At 44.5% G+C, this 18,482-nt stretch overlaps 1 protein-coding gene across 1 annotated transcript in view; it reads left to right on the top strand.

Annotated features, from left to right (window-relative positions):
• wnk4a (WNK lysine deficient protein kinase 4a) overlaps positions 1-18,482 on the top strand; it is a 94,075-nt gene that overhangs the window by 25,283 nt on the left and 50,310 nt on the right. The window contains exons 3-6 of the mRNA XM_072487293.1: positions 1,226-1,446; positions 5,851-6,008; positions 14,960-15,048; positions 18,200-18,422. Of these exons, the coding sequence (XP_072343394.1) occupies positions 1,226-1,446; positions 5,851-6,008; positions 14,960-15,048; positions 18,200-18,422 (691 nt within the window). The remainder of the gene's footprint in view (positions 1-1,225; positions 1,447-5,850; positions 6,009-14,959; positions 15,049-18,199; positions 18,423-18,482) is intronic.

Genomic DNA, 18,482 nt, shown 5'->3' with positions numbered 1-18,482 from the left:
GCAAAAAGTGCAGAGGATACTGGAAGTCTGCAGAGGGATTTGGATAGGTTAAGTGAATGGGCTAGGGTCTGGCAGATGGAATACAATGTTGACAAATGTGAGGTTATCCATTTTGGGAGGAGTAATAGCAAAAGGGATTATTATTTAAATGATAAACTATTTTAGAGAGTCCTGGGTGTGCTTGTGCATGAGTCGCAAAAAGTTGGTTTACAGGTGCAACAGGTGATTAAGAAGGCAAATGGAGTTTTGTCCTTCATTGCTAGAGGGATGGAGTTTAAGACTAGGGAGGTTATGCTGCAATTGTATAAGGTGTTAGTGAGGCCACACCTGGAGTATTGTGTTCAGTTTTGTTCTCCTTACCTGAGAAATGATGTACTGGCACTGGAGTGTGTGCAGAGGAGATTCACTAGGTTAATCCCAGAGCTGAAGGGGTTGAATTACGAAGAGAGGTTGAGTAGACTGGGACTGTACTCGTTGGAATTTAGAAGGATGCAAGGGGATCTTATAGACACGTATAAAGTTACGAAGGAATAGATAGGATAGATGCGGGCAGGTTGTTTCCACTGGCGGGTGAAAGCAGAACTCGGGGGCATAGCCTCAAAATAAGGGGAAGTAGATTTAGGACTGAGTTTAGGAGGAATTTCTTCACCCAAAGGGTTGTGAATCTCTGGAATTCCTTGCCCAGCGAAGCAGTAGAGGCTCCTTCATTAAATGTTTTTAAGATAAAGATAGATAGTTTTTTGAAGAATAAAGAGATTAAGGGTTATGGTGTTCGGGCCGGAAAGTGTAGTTGAGTCCAAAGAAGATCAGCCATGATCTCATTGAATGGCGGAGCAGGCTCAAGGAGCCTGATGGCCTACTCCTGCTCCTAGTTCTTATGTTCTTATGTCATTCCTTCATTGTCACTGGGTCAAAATCCTGGAGCTGCCTTCCTAACAGTACTCTCGGTGTGCCTGCAGCGCTGGGACTGCAGGGGTTCAAGAAGGAAGCTCAGTATAACCTTCCCGAGGGTAATTTGATATGGGCAATAAATTCTGGGTTAACCAGCGATGCTTAAATCCTGTGAAAGAATAAATAAAAGTTATATGTGATAATGAGTGACCAGATTTGGTGGGATTTACAGTGTGTAATGTGCGATAACAAGCAGGCGCTGTGTGACCATATAAATTACAACTGGAAGGTTTGTTGCTAAGGCTGCAATGTTATTTTCCTGCTTTATCTTCAGGTACCTAAAGAGATTCAAAGCAATGAAGAATAAGGTTCTGCAGAGGTGGAGCAGACAGATTCTGAAGGGCCTACAGTTTCTTCATACACGGTCCCCTCCTATCATCCATCGTGACCTGAAATGTGATAATATCTTCATTACAGGGCCAACTGGTTCTGTAAAGATTGGTGACCTTGGTCTTGCAACGCTAAAAAGTGCATCATTTGCAAAAAGTGTAATAGGTAAAGACATTTTGTGCTCTTCAATGCTTTTCTTAATCAGACCAACATGGCATCATGGTAGGAATTAGTTTCAGGCAGTCTGAACCCACTTGCCCAGTGGGGTCCAAAGTGCTAAATTTCCCTGGATATGACATTAATTGGCACTGATTCGGTCATCTCATTCCGAACCATATGGTTGACTCATGTAACATGGAGATATTAGTCGTGAATTGAAAGAAGCCTATTTAAGTTTCAGGTTGAGGTGCATTGATCTAACCCATGCAGAGGAGATTTACCAGGATGTTGCCTGGTATGGAAGGAAGATCTTATGAGGAAAGGCTGAGCGATTTAAGGCTGTTTTCGTTAGAGAGAAGAAGGTTAAGAGGTGACTTAATTGAGGCATACAAGATGATCAGATTAGATAGGGTGGACAGTGAGAGCCTTTTCCCTCGGATGGTGATGGCTTGCACGAGGTGACATTGCTTTAAATTGAGGGGAGATAGATATAGGACAGATGTCAGAGGTAGGTTCTTTACTCAGAGAGTAGAAAGGGCGTGGAATGCCCTGCCTGCAACAGTCGTGGACTCGCCAACATTAAGGGCATTTAAATGGTCATTGGATAAAAATATGGATGATAATGGAATACTATGGATAGGCTTTAGAGTGGTTTCACAGGTCGACGCAACATCGAGGGCCGAAGGGCCTGTACTGTGCTGTAATGTTCTATGTTCTATGTTCTATGCTGTAAGTGAGAAAGGAACACTTGATGAGGTCACTTGAGGGTAAACAAATGGTATCTGCTGCAACCCATCTCCCAGAGCAATGCCAAATCTGAATGCAAGTTTTGGAGCTCCCCCTCAGCCAATTAAAATCACTGACCGACTTTGAGGAAGGTTTCCGCTGTCAGCGGCCCCTGCCTGTTCGGAAGAGGATGCAAACAAAGAAGTGATGGGCAAAAATGAAGGGAAAGGAAAACCAAATGAATCACTCTGCAGGCACGCAATATATATCCTTGTACGTGGCCCTATTTTTAATGGTCGCTGAAGTGATGCTGGTGTTGCAGCAGCTAATTGGGAAGGTAGTGATCCAGAAAGGAGGTGGAGACACATTCGGGGCTGTGTAGCTGCTGGTCCCCATTCCAGCCAGTCTGGTGGAGCAAGTTAGCTGCAGCCGATGGAAAGTCTCACTTTGCCCTTCCTGGAGACTCTGAGGTGCTTTCTCTTGGACAGAGGCTGCAGGAGTAGTTGATCCATGTTTGCAGATCCACACAACCACGCATTCACCGGCAAATGCTGGTTGTGCCTTTCCAGAGCGCATTCATGTCAGTAGCTCTACAATTACTTTGGAACTGGACCCATCACCAGTCATCTGTGTACAGATCCACAGACTCCCTACGGTGCAGAAGAGGCCATTAGGCCCACCGAACAAACATCAACCCTGTGAAAGAGCACCCTATCTAGGCCCACTCCCTCATTCTATCCACGTGACCCCACCTAACCTGCGCATCATTGGACACTAAGGGGCAATTTTAACATGGCCAATACAGCCAACCTGCACATCTTTGGAATGTGAGAGGATACCGGAGCACCCCGAGGAAACCCACGCAGACACGGGGAGAAAGTGCAAACTCCACACAGGCAGTCACCCGCGGTCGGAATTGAACCTAGATACCTGTGAGGCAGCAGTGCTAGCCAATGTGCCACCATGTCTCCCGTTATTGGCGTATCCAGGTATAAAGCTACTTGCAAGTGGGGTGGGTAACTCTGTTGCAGCCTAATTTACCTTGTATTCCTCCACTGATCCTTTCCTTTAATGCTCTCCAAAAAGAACAAGTATTCAGCATTGCCAAGAGGATGCACGATGCGACATTATTGTCAACGGCAAAAAAAAGGCTATTCCTGAGCAGCCACCACTGTGTCTTGTGACCATTTTAATCGGAACGACAGACAAAGAAAAAAGAAAACGCAGGAAAGCCGCGTAAAATGGCATGAAAGTACTCAAACAATAATCAGACAGAGCTTTTCGAATCATGTACCTAGCAATGTTGAATGCCCACTCTAATGGGGAGCTGACTTGAGCATTCCAATTAACTTGGCCACCTGTTTCCTTCAACTCATTTGACATTGAACTGCAAGAAGTCTCATGGTGCACAACATTGTAAAAAACCACTGTGATGGATTTGTAAAACCGGTAACACCCAACTTAAGCCTGAAAGACTCGCAATACCAGTTGGAAGATATGCCCCCAAGTGCCAACATCAAACTGGTGTAGTAGGGACTGTTTTATTAAAGCTGGAATGAAGACTCTGGGTTGGAGCAGAGCACCTTGCATTTGGTGTGTGTTATACTTGATCTAGACGTGTATTAAGTTTCTTGGAATTAATACATAATCTTTTAATAGGAGGGATTTGGTGTGGAAACAAAGAAACATTCAAGTGTAGTCAGACTGTACTCCAGCCAAATATTCCAAGTTATTATACATGCTCCTTAGCAAAGGCCAACATATGCATATTGTTGCAATAACAGTTTAATCTATTGCTAAGGTATTGCTAAGAACTCTTCCCACTTTGACTAAATATTGCATTAAAACATCATCAACAAAGGCTGACGCACAGATGCCAACGTCGGTGCCAATTGTGGCTCAGCTGGTAGCACTTTTGCCTCTGATTCAGAATGTTGTGGGTTCTGGTCCCACTCTAGGATTCTCCACTCCAGCACTGAATGAGTGCTACACTGTCAGAGGTGTCGACTTTCACATCAGTTTCAGCCAAGGTCTTGTCCCACCATTTTAACTGGCTGCAAAAGATCCTGCGTTCTACATTGAAGAAGAGCAGGGGAGTAACAGCAGGTGTCCTGGCTAATATTTATCTCCCACTCAAGATCAGAAAAAATGGGATTATCTACACGTTATCATGTTGCTGTCTGTGGGAGCATCCTGTGTGTAAATTGGCTTCTGTGTTTCCTATAGTTATGGGTGATGCGTTTTCAGAACCCCAAAATGTGTCATGGAGTTCAGCCAACTTCTCCCTTTAGCAGGGTAGCATTGTGGATAGCACAATTGCTTCACAGCTCCAGGGTCCCAGGTTCGATTCCGGCTTGAGTCACTGTCTGTGCGGAGTCTGCACATCCTCCCCGTGTGTGCGTGGGTTTCCTCTGGGTGCTCCAGTTTCCTCCCACAGTCCAAAGATGTGCAGGTCAGGTGGATTGGCCATGATAAATTGCTCTTAGTGTCCAAAATTGCCCTTAGTGTTGGGTGGGGTTACTGGGATAGGGTGGAGGTGTTGACCTTGGGTAGGGTGCTCTTTCCAAGAGCCGGTGCAGACTCGATGGGCCGAATGGCCTCCTTCTGCACTGTAAATTTTAATTCTATGATAATGGATTTGTTGCTTTTCCGAGCACGCGGCTTGTTCCCTAGGTGTGGGATTACAATTATGGACACGTGGGTCTTTAAACACAAAACAATATTTATTCCATGAACTCAACTTAACATCTTAAATAAACATTGGATCTCTTAACACCCCTTACTTCAAAGATAACTCTGGAAATATTGCAACAGTAAATAATTCCTCAAAATGTTCCTTCAAACTTCCAAGAGACTTAACACCTTTAAACAGAATCACATCAGATTAAAGGCTTTACTATTATGAGTTTAAATCACCCAAATGATCCAGAGATAGTCTTTCATGGCAGAGGTACCAGCAAATCCAGCTCACTGCAAAACACAGACACACACAAGCTCTTTTTCAAACTCTAACTTCAAAATGGCTGACCTGAGCTCAGCCACACCCACTCTCTGACATCACTGTTTTCTTAAAGGTACATTGCTTAAACATCCATGTCTTAAAGGTACTCTCACATGACACTACATTACACCAATGACTACAATTTAAACAATACTTCATTGGCTGTAAATTATTTTGAGACCCCAGTAATCATGAAAGACTCCATATAAACGCAGGACTTTTTTCCTTCTTTCAGCGGATGAAGAGCAAACAAGAAAACAGTAGTCAACAAAAGCCACAAATCTGGGATGAGTGTGAGAAGCCAACAGTGATAACCAGGAGAGATAAATTAATGATCAACAACATTTGCCTTCTTTACCTTCTTGGAAAGAAAGTATGAGTTAGCAAGACCATCTGGGAAGGTGGATGGGAGAGAAAAAAGTAGCAGCAAAAGAAACAAAGGCCTCAGCTATGCCCCATTGTTTAGACTTGATTCCGTGTTTGTATTATTGACACATTTAGCTTTTCAAATGTGTGCTCTCTGGTTAAAAGGTAATCGGCAGTTTTGGAGGTATGAGTTACACCATAGATGCTCATATTGGTCAACAGGTGTGCAATTCATGTTGATTGACTGGAGTTAAAAGAAAACATTGACAGGTGCGACAAACGGATTATAACATGGATCCTACTTTTCCTTCTTTTAGGTACTCCAGAGTTTATGGCACCCGAGATGTATGAGGAAAAGTATGATGAAGCTGTTGACGTTTATGCGTTTGGCATGTGCTTGTTGGAAATGGCCACCTCTGAATATCCATATTCAGAGTGCCATAATGCAGCCCAGATCTATCGCAAAGTAACGAGCGTAAGTAAAAATTTAATTTGGCTTTCCGTTTTATTAAATTAAGAATGACCTTCCTGTGTGGAAACCACTTTACAATTTACAACAGTGGTATTTACTAATATTTCATATTTCCCAATATAATACTCCTACTCTCCAAGTAAGTAGGAAAACGCCTTTGCATTTGTGTAGCACCTTTATAACACTGCTCATGACAACCTAAAGTATATCTTATCAATTCTATATTTTTCATGTGCAATTGAATCAAATGCAGAACTTGTGCTTGGTGATGAGTCATGAGACCAGATAACTTTTTTTTTGTGTTGCTGTTTGAGGGATAGACTGTTGGCCAAGCTTCTGGGAAAAGTCTATTTTTTAATGATTTTTATTGGGTCTGTTACCAACAGTCAAATAGACACGTGCAGCATGAAGATTTTAAAAGAAAAAAATTTATTAGAATACCCATTTCTTTTTTTTCCAATTATGGGGCAATTTAGCGTGGCCAATTCACCTACGTTGCACATGATTTTGGAATAGAATCATAGAATTTTCAGTGCACAAGGAGGCCATTCGGCCCATTGAGTCTGCACTGGCTCTTGGAAAGAGCACCCTACTTAAGCCCACACCTCCACTCTAACCCCTTAACCCAGTAATCCCACCGAACCTTTTTGGATACTAAGGGCAATTTAGAAAGGCCAATCCACCTAACCTGCACATCTTTGGAAGGATCTGGGAGGAAACCGGATCATCCAGAGGAAACCCATGCAGACTCCGCACAGCCAGTGGCCTAAATCGGGAATCAAACCCAGATCCCTGCCGCTGTGAAGCAATCGTGCTAACCATCTTTGGACTATGGGAGGAAACCGAGAACCCAGAGGAAACCCATGCAGACACGGGGAGAAAGTGCAAATTCCACACCCAAGGTTGGAATGGAACCTGGGACCCTGGCACTGTGAGGCAGCAGTGCTAACCACTGTGCCACCGTACCGCCACCTTCTTGGCGTCTCATCGTGAATTTCAATATGCAAACATACCTCTCTGAAAAGACATGTACAAGAGTATTTACTTACAGGTTCGAGGATGTTGTCGAAACCGCTCAATATTGTCAAGATAAAGGCACAGATGTGATTTAATTGAGTGATGCTTCAGGTAAAAGGGTTTTGCAACGGTACATTGACATTGTGGGGGTGAGGCCCACACAGACATGGGGAGAATGTGCAAACTCCACCGATCAATGACCCGGGGCCGGGATCGAACCCGGGTCCTCAGTGCTGTTGGCAGCAGTACTAACCACTGCGCCACCGTGCTGCCCCACTGCATGAAGGTAATATCTCATCCAAAAGTAGCATCTGTAAACGTAGGCCACTGAAGTGTTAGCCTCAATTAAGTAGACATGTCCTGGGGTCTGTAAGCTGGCATCTAGTATGATGACCTATTCAATTATGAACCATTGGGTGTAGTTTTCCTAGTGGTGGTTCCAAGTGAGATAATGACAATGAATCACAGCATTGATGCTACTTTGGAGGAGCACGAGAACCAAATGTTCCCTGTTGCTAATATTAAAAGCACTTCAGATGATTTAAGAGTAACATAAATCTCAATGATGGAAATACTTGGCAGATCAGGCAGTATGTGTGGGGCGAGAAACCGAGTTTACCTTTCAGGTTGACTTTCATTAACCATAGAAAAGGTTGGAGGGAGAACATGTTTTAAGCAAGCACTGAGGTAGAGAAAGCGTGGAGATGGGGAACGAATAAAGAGGGAAGATCTGTGATGAGGTGGAAAGCAGGAGAGGTTAAATAGCTGTTGTAGAGTATTGGTTACAGTTTGGCAGGTCTGAAGAAGTCTATGTAGTCATCCATGGGTTGACTGCAAGTCTTTATTGACTCTTAGAACTATTTACAATATACATAAAGAGTACAATCTAGGTACTGTCTCCATGCTTGCTGATACACACGGCTGTCACTGGAATCCAACACTGGACTGATCCTGGGTGCAGGTCATGTGCTCGTTTACATCCCACATTAACCCTGTATGTGTCGGATCCTTGTACTACGTCTTTTCCACGTCTTTATCCAATATATTTTAAGTGATTATAGTTTACCTTATTTCTTACATTGCTATTATTATACATTTACATTGTCATGACTACACTACCCCTTCTCATTGCTAAAGACCATGAACAAAGGTTCAGGTCGTCTGGAGGCCTAATTACCCTTCCATATCTTGTTAGCACTACCGTCGGAGGAGAAATGGCTCTGTCGTTGCTGGTTCTTCCTGTAGGATTGGGGGTTGTTCTATCATCTGGGTATCTTTGATCCACTTCTTCCATTCTGTCACGTTGAACCATGCTTGGTTGTTTCGGCTGTTGCACTGGTTGCTACACTAACTCGCTGCTTGTGGGATGGACGATCGTTGCATTCATCTCCTTGTCATTTCTTTCGCTTCTCCCGTCGTCGTGTGGATCGAGCTGATGTCCTCTGTGGTGGCGAGTGAGCATTCCTGTGACTAGAATGAGGTTTAGTGGAATGGTCACCTCCTGGGTTCACTGTCTGGAAATAGACTGTCATTATCAGGTTCCAGCATCTTTTGTGGCTGCTTGCTGATAGTTGTAGCATATGTTCAATGATTGCAGTGTTGACCTGCTGCACTGTGCTCGGAACCTGAGGTTGAGGCTTATTTGACTGCTCGTTGGTCTCTTTTACATCCTCTGAGTTGTTGGCGTCCTGGTTACCTCCTGGGTGGTTGGCTGGTCTGACCATTGACGTTTATCCAGCACCTGTACTTAGAATGGAATAACCCGCAATGCAAAGAGAGAAGACGGTGCAGAGCTGAAGTCCAAGTAGGATACTTTTCTTTTTGTTGAGTACTCTAGAAAAGTTCTGTAGGGTGAATCTTTATGATTAACAACAGTGGTTTTCTTTACGTCTTCTGACGTTTGGTGGAGATCCAGGGATACACAAGTATCTCTCCTCAAGAGAAAGACTGGTTATGATGACGTACATCAGCTCAAATATTGGCTTGCTGCCATACAATAGTGGTCCAAAATCATGCCATTGACCAGAAGTCAAAGTCCTCCAGGCCCATAGAGTGTTGTGCGTGTGTTCAAAGCCGGAGGTTTTTAAGCCATGGTTCATTACCAGGTGCGTTATGCTGGGCCTTGTTTCTAAATTAACATTTGTTAAATGGCCAATGGCTGAATTGCCTGCATTTCAGCATGAGAAACCAAGATCTTTACATTCACCCAGGAATTGTGATTGTGTCTCTTTCAGGTTTGCAGTCTCAATTTCATGGATGATCTTTGGGCCTTGTATGCATTTCGTAGTTTTGTCTTGCACAGTTTGCCGTAATGTCCAATTCTGTTGCACTGAAAGTATGGGGCTGAAATTGCAGGATATTGATCTTGCCTGTGGGGGTGCTTTGTTCCATAGCATTGGCATGGTCATTTGCTGACTGGTTTGGATATTGCTCTCCCTGACCTGGAGTATCCCTGTGTCTTTGTTGCCGAACTAGCTGAACTGTGTGTTTGCCTCTGCACCATGGTTTATGACTGCCTAACTATCTGGATTGCCTTTTCCAGGGTTAGATCTTCCTTTGCTTGTATGAGGTCAGAGAGTGTGTTGTTCACTACTCCTACCATTATTCTACCTCCGATGAGTCTCCTTATTCGCAACCTTCTGTCATCCTTTACAGGTCATTGATGAATGAATTGACAGGTTCTCCTGGTTGCTGGACTTGCTTGTTAATTTTAGCTCTTTCAAATATATTATTATAACATTGAAAGTTTTCAGTACATCTTTAAATTTAGCAGATAATTCGTTGATTCCTTGTCTTGCAATAATGTCGTCTTCAATGGGACCTACCAAGTAAAGCAGCATGTTAACCAGCTCTTCTTCTGATCTTGGGAATCTTTTCCTTGACAGTCCCCAATTATGTGATTGATCGAGGTCTTGAGATTAATCTGAAATGATTTGGAAATGTGGACTTTTGATCCATGGTAATTTTAAAAGTGTAGATTCTGCTTTAAGAGCTTTCTGAATTTCACAATGGTGTTGCCGTTCACTTGGAGCCACAAATGGATTTCCTGCACTTGGCAGACTCAGCTAAAATGACTACCATGATCAGCTTTAAAAAATTTCAACAATTGCTGCTTGGAGCAATAACCTGGAGACTTATCTTACTCAGCATTTAAAGTTGAAAATTTGTCGAATCCTGGCTTTTGCTTTCTCTCGGCCGAATTTAGAAGCCACAATTCCCCCAGATTAATTCATTTTTTTTCTGTTTTGGAGCAAGCTCGGTTGCCACAAGTTTGTGCGCCATCTCTGGATCAGACTTTAATGACTCAGTTTTTCAGACTTGTCACGTGAGAGTACCTTTAAGAAATGGGTGTTTATTAGAGAACTGCAGTGATGTCAGAGAGTGGGTGGAGCTAGGCTGTCTGTCTGCATTTACTTTTGCTTTGGGCTGTTTGCTACAGGGTGTGTTTTAGTTTCGTTTTGGAGAGCTGGATAGCTGCAGGAAAAGCAAGCAGTTGTATAAGGATCTCTCTCTGCAAACTAATGACTGTCTCCAGATCAATTGGGTGATTTCAAAGTGCTGACTGCTCTCAGTAGTGAATTCAAACCTGATCACTGTGTTAAAAAGGGTCTTTGTCTCATGGATGTTAATAAGGAAAGATTAAGGTTTACTTATAGAATATTGTATCTGTGCGGAGGATTGGTGTTGATAGTTGTTAAGATGTTTACTGTGGGTTTGCAAAGTGTTAACTGGTTTCATAAATAAACATTGTTTTGATTTAAAAGTACTGTAGATTTCTGTTGCATCACACCTGCAGAGTAGGCCGGTGTGTTTCCCCATAACCACAATCTATTCAAAGTTGTGGGTCAGGTGAACTCCATGATACACTTTGAGGCTCTCTAAACCCTGGCCCATAACAAACTGCACTCCTGACTCTGAATTATTTATAGATATCTCAGGATTTGCCATAGCCTGGAGTTTTAAAAGATTTAGCTCACCTCTGTTTGGTCTATTGACTCTGTGCTCTGGAATTAGAGGTCGGATTTCTTAAAGGAGATTCAATGAAGTCTTCTGCTGCGTTAAATCTTTGCCTCCAGCTTCCAAGTCTTTCTTTGGAGCTTTTCCCTAATGATTTTCCCTGTATGCCTCAGCCTCTGGAGCTTCCTTTCCAGTCCAACTGCAGTATTACAGCATTTTTGATTTTCTCTGCATTTTCTGCGAAGTCTTGGGTTTTTTCACAAGCTTCCGCCATGTTGTATGGTGTTGGTTACAGTTTGGTGTGTTGGAAGAAGTCTTCAGAGTTATGTATAGGGTAACTGAAAGCCTTTTATTGACACAGAATTATTTACAAAATGTCCAATAAAGGATACAAGCTAGGGGCTGTTTCCATGCTTGCTGGTACACACGGCTCTGTCCAACACTACACTGAAACTGGGTACGGGTCATGTGCTTTCTTACATGTCTGTGTGACCAGTACTGTATTCAATCCCACATTAACCCTATATGTGCCAAATCCTTGTACTACCGGGCGGCATGGTAGCACTGTTGCTCCAGGGTCCCAGATTCGATTCCCGGCTTGGGTCACTTGTCTGTGTGGAGTCTGCACGTTCTCCCTGTGTCTGCATAGGTTTCCTCCGGGTGCTCCAGTTTCCTCCCACAAGTCCCGAAAGACGTACTGTTAGGTGAATTCGACATGCTGAATTCTCCCGCTGCGTACCCGAACAGGCATGTGGTGACTAGGGGCTTTTCACAGTAACTTCGTTGCAGTGTTAATGTAAGCCTACTTGTGACAATAAAGATTGTTTAATTTTTACATCTCCCCCAAATTGTTTTGGAGGGAGTGCGATCAGGGTAGTTGTGGGGACTATCCTCAGAACGAGAAACCAAGAAGTTAAGGAAGAGTTGGCGATAGACCATGTGAACACAAAAGAAGGGTAGAAATTGGAAGCAAAGTCCATGACACTTTCCAGTTTAGGATAAGTGCAGGAAGTTGTGATGCAGATAGGAAGAGAACAGGACAAAGGGAGGAAAAGCAGAGGGAATATAGGAAGAAATAAGTTCTGAAGCAGGGAGATGGGGAAAGAATAAAAAAGGAAGATCTGTGATGGGATGAAAACAAAGGGCCTACTGGGGAAGTCCTGTTTGTGGGACCCATTGCCAGTTCAGTAGAAGCTGGACTGTACATATCATTCCATTTCCCACCTTACTTTTAAAAAAAATAATCTTTATTGTCACAAGTAGGCTCACATTAACACTGCAATGAATTTACTGTGAAAAACCCCTAGTCGCCACTTCAACCCATCTCAGAATTTACCTCTGGGCTGACTCAGAGTCAGAACCCATTGATTTTGAAAAGGCTCCCAACAGGATTCCAAATTTACATCTATTATTTTGATGAGGCCCAAGACCCAGTTTTGAGTGGGCCTTGGGCCTTGGACCCGTCTCACACACACACACACACTCGTAGCAGAAGATTTCCTGGCCGTTGTCACCAATGCGGCAATAGCCATGAGTAAACCTGAGATATGTACCTAGATTTCCGAAGGTTAGAGGGCACCTTTAAATCTAAAGTTATTAATTAATGCAATTCTAAGTAGCGCTAAACAATCAGCTATGTTTCACTGCCTGCCTGAAAGTCAATTCTTTTTCATTCTGTTCGGCTGTATTGGCCAAGAGGTAAAATGTTAACACGTGTTTGTCTGGAACGTAATGGAAACATACCCATGGCGACATTGTTAATGATTTCAAGCCAAATAGTCCCTTGTTAGTTGACCATTCAAACATTCCATAAACCAGAGCAAATTGCAAGCTTTGAAGTAAACGGAAAAGGGAAAGGCGTTTGTTTAACAGATCATTCAGCTCAAGCTTGAAAGGAGGATTGAGGAAAGTCAAGAAAGACGGTACATTTTAGAAATAAGCAGCAGTCTCCGAATGGATGGGGCAGTCGGTCCTCAGCTGATGTTGATCCTAGGATTCTCGAAGAAATGAGATGTAAGATTTGTGCTGTGAAATTTCTTGCTCACATCTTTAATAGCCCGCATGTTGTTCTGATCTTTAAGAAAGGCAAACAAGATGGATCTATAGGATGGTTAGCTTGACGTCAGTAATAGGGATGGTGCCCAAGGAAGTTGTTTAGGCACGCAGCATGTGACTATTGAGACTGAGATGCCGCATCAGGAAGAGGCAATCTGGCTTCAGGAAAAGGAGGCCTTGCCTGACTAATTCAGAAGTTAAGACTGTATCCCTTAGAGAAAAGAAGACTGTGAGCAGAATTGAGAGGTATTCAAAATCATCAAGAGCCTGGACAGTAGATAGGAAGAAACTGTTCCCACTCAGGAATGGATCGAGAATGAGCGGGCACAGAGTTCAAATAGTTGGCAAACTAAACAAAAGTAATATGAGAATAAAAAGCTTTTTAACGCACCAAGTGGTTAAGGTCTGGAGCATTGTAGAGACAAGTTCAATTGAAGCTTCCAAAGGGAATTAGACTGTTATCTGAAAATGACGAATGTGCAGGGTAAAGGAGAGAAGGTGGGAGCTTGAGGGGACATAAAGCAGGAAAATGTTACACTAGTGGGAGAGTATTTCCTGTTGAAAGTATTTCCACTGAAAAGATCATTCTTCTTTAACTAGGCAATTGATGAATGGAATGACTTCAGAATAATGCAGGAAGGAAACCTGAGAAAGGGAATCTGCCATTCTTGTTGATTAAATATTGGCAACTCTTTGTAATCTCTGTTTTAAAAAATTAGTATACAATCTTCAAAAGCTAGCAGATTCAACTGTAGGAATGGCTATAGACTCTTACACAGCTGGGGAGCACAACTAGAATAATATTCTATCATCTGTTGTCAATTTGAGAATAAAAGGAAGTTTTTTTGAAGTTTGTGTTATTTCTGACTATACAACATGCACTTTGAGGGAAGTGGGGGGATGGTGGGGGTCATGAATCCGAGCATGTCCTTGAATCAATTAGTTCAGTAATGCAGTGCTGTTTTGGCCCAATGTCTTTGTATGTTGTTGTTCTGTATCTTTGTCTAAGGATGTTTCAAGGAGTCTGGTATATGGCCAAAGTCAAAAAGTACCACTAGTTAATGATGCTGAACAGTTTCGATGCTAATCTGATTAAATGTTTTTGACCTTGGCAGCATTTGTACTTGCATTTGAGAATCAAATGAAGTAACTGATTTAATTTTCTTGAAAGCCACCTGTGCTGGCTCATACTGGAATAAGCTGACACAGTTAGATTGTAGCCCAGTTTCACAATCCTCCTTGGCTAGACTGCTCCAGGGGGAAAGTTTGGAGGTTACATGATTAGCTCATTTCCATCTGATTGATCAATCTAAGACTGCGTAAAGAGCTTGTTCCCAGTTTTACAGCTGACATTTTGAAGACTGATGCAAGTGTTCATTTTTTTTAAATGAGCGCAACACTTGTTTCAGCATTTGCAAATGGTGCAGCTGTAGCTCTCTTTTTGGTATTTGTACGATTTTTAGTTAGCTCCTGTTTTAAGTTTCCTTCCTGGCAACTGCATCAGATTTGTGCCTATGTAAATGATAACCCGCTAAATTGCATGTAACCAGGCTGGCTAGAAAAAAGACAAATCTGTGAGTAAATACTTAAATTTTCTAATTGTCCAATTTGGAATTTAGTTGGAATCAGTCTGTCGTGTCTGGATGTAGCAGTAAGGCCTCATCTTCTCCATGTAGTTTGCAACCGCTGCAGGGAACGAGTTGGTGCCACATAGTTGCGATGACAAACTGAGTTGCGATGATGAATACGATCCATTTGTAAAGTTACTGAACTTGTTTACGTGTTTTCTTTTCCGAGAGGTAATTAAATGCACACCATGAAAAACTGTTACCCGGTTAATCATTACTGCGCACAACACTTTACATATTTGGTTGCCCTTTGTTTTAGACGAAAGGTTACTGCATGGTTTGTGTTTTTCCCTGCAGGGTGTTAAGCCAGCCAGCTTTGACAAAGTAAAAGTCCCAGAGCTTAAAGAGATTATTGAAGGATGCATTCGTCAAAACAAAGATGAGAGGTAAGAATCTGCTCATTGATTGTCTGGTGGCATAGGTTCATCTTGCAAATAGATAAGGAGTTCTTCCTTGATCTATGAACTGTGCCTCCCAGTCCCATATGACCAGCTGCAATGCAGGCAATTTCTAATTCCTTAACTGGAAAGCAAATATAATAGCATTATATGGGAAGATATTTTAGTCAGTTTCTGGTTGTTACATTGTGATATGAAATGCCAATATGTAATGATTACTTCTCAATGTGTTGTGTTATTGTTCTGTTATAATGCAAGATCTTGAAAGACAGATTTATTTATTTTTTTGCTATTAAGTAGTGATATCAAATGGTGGTGGGGGGTTGGGGTGGGGGGCGCAGGGTAACCATGTTGAGGGAAGGGTAGGGAGGATGGGAAGTGTGGGGCACGGGATCAGAAGGTCGGGAAATCGGGTTGGGAAAGGGGTGCCATCTCGGAGGGGTGGGGTGGCTGAGTAATGGTGATCAGGTGGGGGCAAACGGAGGCAGGGGTCGGGGTAGACTGGGTTGCAGAGGTGACCAAAGTCAAGGGGGGTGGTGCCATAATGAAGGAGTGCTAGCTGACACTGGTGTGGGGTAGGGGTCTTCAAACGGACGTTAGGCCCCTTTTTAAAATATGAGATACGAGCAGCAGCAACCGTGTGGACCATCTACAACATACACTGCAGGAACTCACCAAGGTTCCTTAGTGAGCACCTTCCAAACCCACAGCCACAACCATCTAGAAGGACAAGAGCAGCAGATACCTGGGAGGCCCCCCTCCAAGTCACTCGCCATCCTGACTTGGAAATATATCGCCATTTCTTCACTGTCGCTGGGTCAAAATCCTGGAATTCCCTCCCTAACAGCACCATGGATGTACCTACACCTTGGGGACTGCAGCAGTTCAAGAAGGCAGCTCCCCACCACTTCTCAAGCTCAACTAGGGATGGGCATTAAAGGCTAACCTTGCCAGTGATGCCCACACATCATAAAAAATATATTTTTTTAAATGAGAGGCGATTAGGCAACCTGGGTGCTCATTTTATTATCTACACTATCATAGCTGGTGATGCATTTCTGGCTTCTAATAGGTTGCCCTTCCTTCCCTACAGTATTGGAAACCAGGGAGGCCATTCAGCACATGAAAAATGTGTGGTGCAAAGTTGAATTTCTAGATTACTGTGCAGCAAGAGATTAGAAACTTGCCTCCCACTTTAGAATTGATCACACCTGGGGCGGGATTCTCTGACCCCTCCCGCCGGGTCGGAGAATCGGCGGGGACTGGCGTGAATCCCGCCCCCGCAGGCCGCCGAATTCTCCGGCACCGGATATTTGGTGGAGGCGGGAATCGCACTGCGCCGGTCGGGCCCCCCCCCCCCCCCCCCCCGGCGATTCTCCGGCCCGCCGAAGTCCCGCTGCTGTCGTGCCAGTCCCGTCGGCGTGAATCAAACCATCTATCTTACCGGCGGGACTGGCAGCCCGGGTGGGGCTCCAGGGTCCTGGGGGGGGGGGGGGGGCGGTGCCCCAACGGTGGGCTGGCCCGCGATCGGGGCCCTTAGATCTGTGGGCGGGCCTGTGCAGTGGGGGCACTCTTTTCCCTCCGCCTCGGCCACAGCCTTCACCATGGCCGACGCATAAGAGACCCCCTCCCCCGCGCATGCGCGGGGATGACGTCAGCAGCCGCTGACGCTCCCGCGCATGCGCGGACTTCCGCCTGCCGACGAAGTCCCTTCGGCCCCGGCTGGCGTAGCGCCAAAGGCCTTCCACGACAGCCGGCGGGATGGCAACCACTCCGGCGCGGGCCTAGCCCCTCAAGGTGAGGGCTTGGCCCCTAAAGGTGCGTAGTAATCCGCAACTTTTGGGGCTTCCCGAAGCCGGAGTGGTTCCCGCCACTCCATCCCGCCAGGTCCCATCGCCCCGCCGGGTAGGGGAGAATCCCACCCCTGGAGTCCATCTGTATCCCCCTTTTGAAATGGGCAGTAGGAATGTGTTGAAGCTAGCAATCTGGTGAGTGCAGCTCTAAGAAACAAGGAAACATATTATTCTTGCCCCTCATTCCAATGCCTTTCACCTGCACCTTCCTATTATCACTGATTGCCAGATAAAAGATCTCTAATCTTCAGCGGCTTGGCAACAGGTGCCAACACCAAAAAGAACAGCCCATAACCCTTTCATGGATTGCTCTCTCCAGCCATCAGCAAAAGTGCACCTTTTGAAGCTACCCCATCCCCAACCGATTTAATTTGGTGCAAGTCCACCATCTTGCGTAGATGGAGGGACGTCAACCATGTTGAGGCCACTAAGTCTTGAGTCTTCTTGCAGAGCATTTTATTGGAAACAATTGAAGATGAGAAGCCACCCTATCTCACGGACGGTCACCGAAGTGAGAGAGAGTGCTATAAATTGCAAAGTTACAACAGTAGAATCACAGGTGCTATCAAATCATGAATGTAGAGTTGGTGTATATGGTGCCATTGTAAATAAATTAAGATGTTCTCTGTTATTTCTTTTGTAAATGTATTCCTAGAAAGTGAATTCATTATGGTGCTTCTGAGCAAGACTCAGGATCACAATTCTAGCTAAAATTCACAATTCTGGCTAAAATTGGGTCAACGTGGCAATTTAATTGCCAGACCCATTGCTGAAACCTTGGGCTGGATTCTCCGCAGCCGCGTGCCGAAATTGCGTTTGGCGCAGGGAGGGGGGAGAATTCAATTTGGTGCCGAAATCGGGCAGGCGCCACTCCGGCGATTCTCCGGGCCCCGAAAATCAGCGTGTGCGCGTAGTACTCCACGCGGCTGGGGGGCCATTGCCAGAGGCCCGCCTACCGATCATCCGCTCCCGATTGGCTGAGTTTCCGACGGCGTGGAACTAACATGCTATGGCTTGACAGGATGCTCGTGTGGCAGCTGCGGACTCAGTCCGCGGCCACCCTGGCGGGGGGCATCGGACACCAGGGGGGGCGTTATGGGCGGCCGTGGGACAGACCAGGCCAGTAGGATCTTTGGGCGCACGGCCGTTCAGGGGGGCCTACATCTTGCAGCTGCCTTCGTGGTCTGGGTCCGCCATGACAAATGTTCACCTTGGATATGTGGAAGAATATTTAATTGCCAGATCCATCGACTCTCTCAGTCCTAGCGTCCTATTCTCTTTTTGAGTAGGTACACCATTCAGGATCTTCTCGACCACTCGTTCTTTCAAGAGGACACTGGGGTCCATGTAGAGCTCGCAGAGGAAGATGACGGAGCAAAATCTGCCTTAAAACTTTGGCTCCGCATGGATGATTCAAAGAAACTCCATGGCAAATACAAAGACAACAAAGCTATAGAGTTTCCTTTTGAACTGTATAAGGATGCTTCAGAGGTGGTGGCACAGGAAATGGTAAAGTTACCCCTATGTTAACATCCATAGTTAGCATGCAGAACTGAAATAAATGTCAAT

The sequence above is a fragment of the Scyliorhinus torazame genome, chromosome 21 (assembly GCF_047496885.1).
Source record: "Scyliorhinus torazame isolate Kashiwa2021f chromosome 21, sScyTor2.1, whole genome shotgun sequence".
Classification (NCBI taxonomy): Eukaryota; Metazoa; Chordata; class Chondrichthyes; order Carcharhiniformes; family Scyliorhinidae; genus Scyliorhinus; species Scyliorhinus torazame.
The sequence above is the reverse complement of the archived record's forward strand: the minus strand, read 5'-3'. Positions and strand labels throughout refer to the sequence as shown.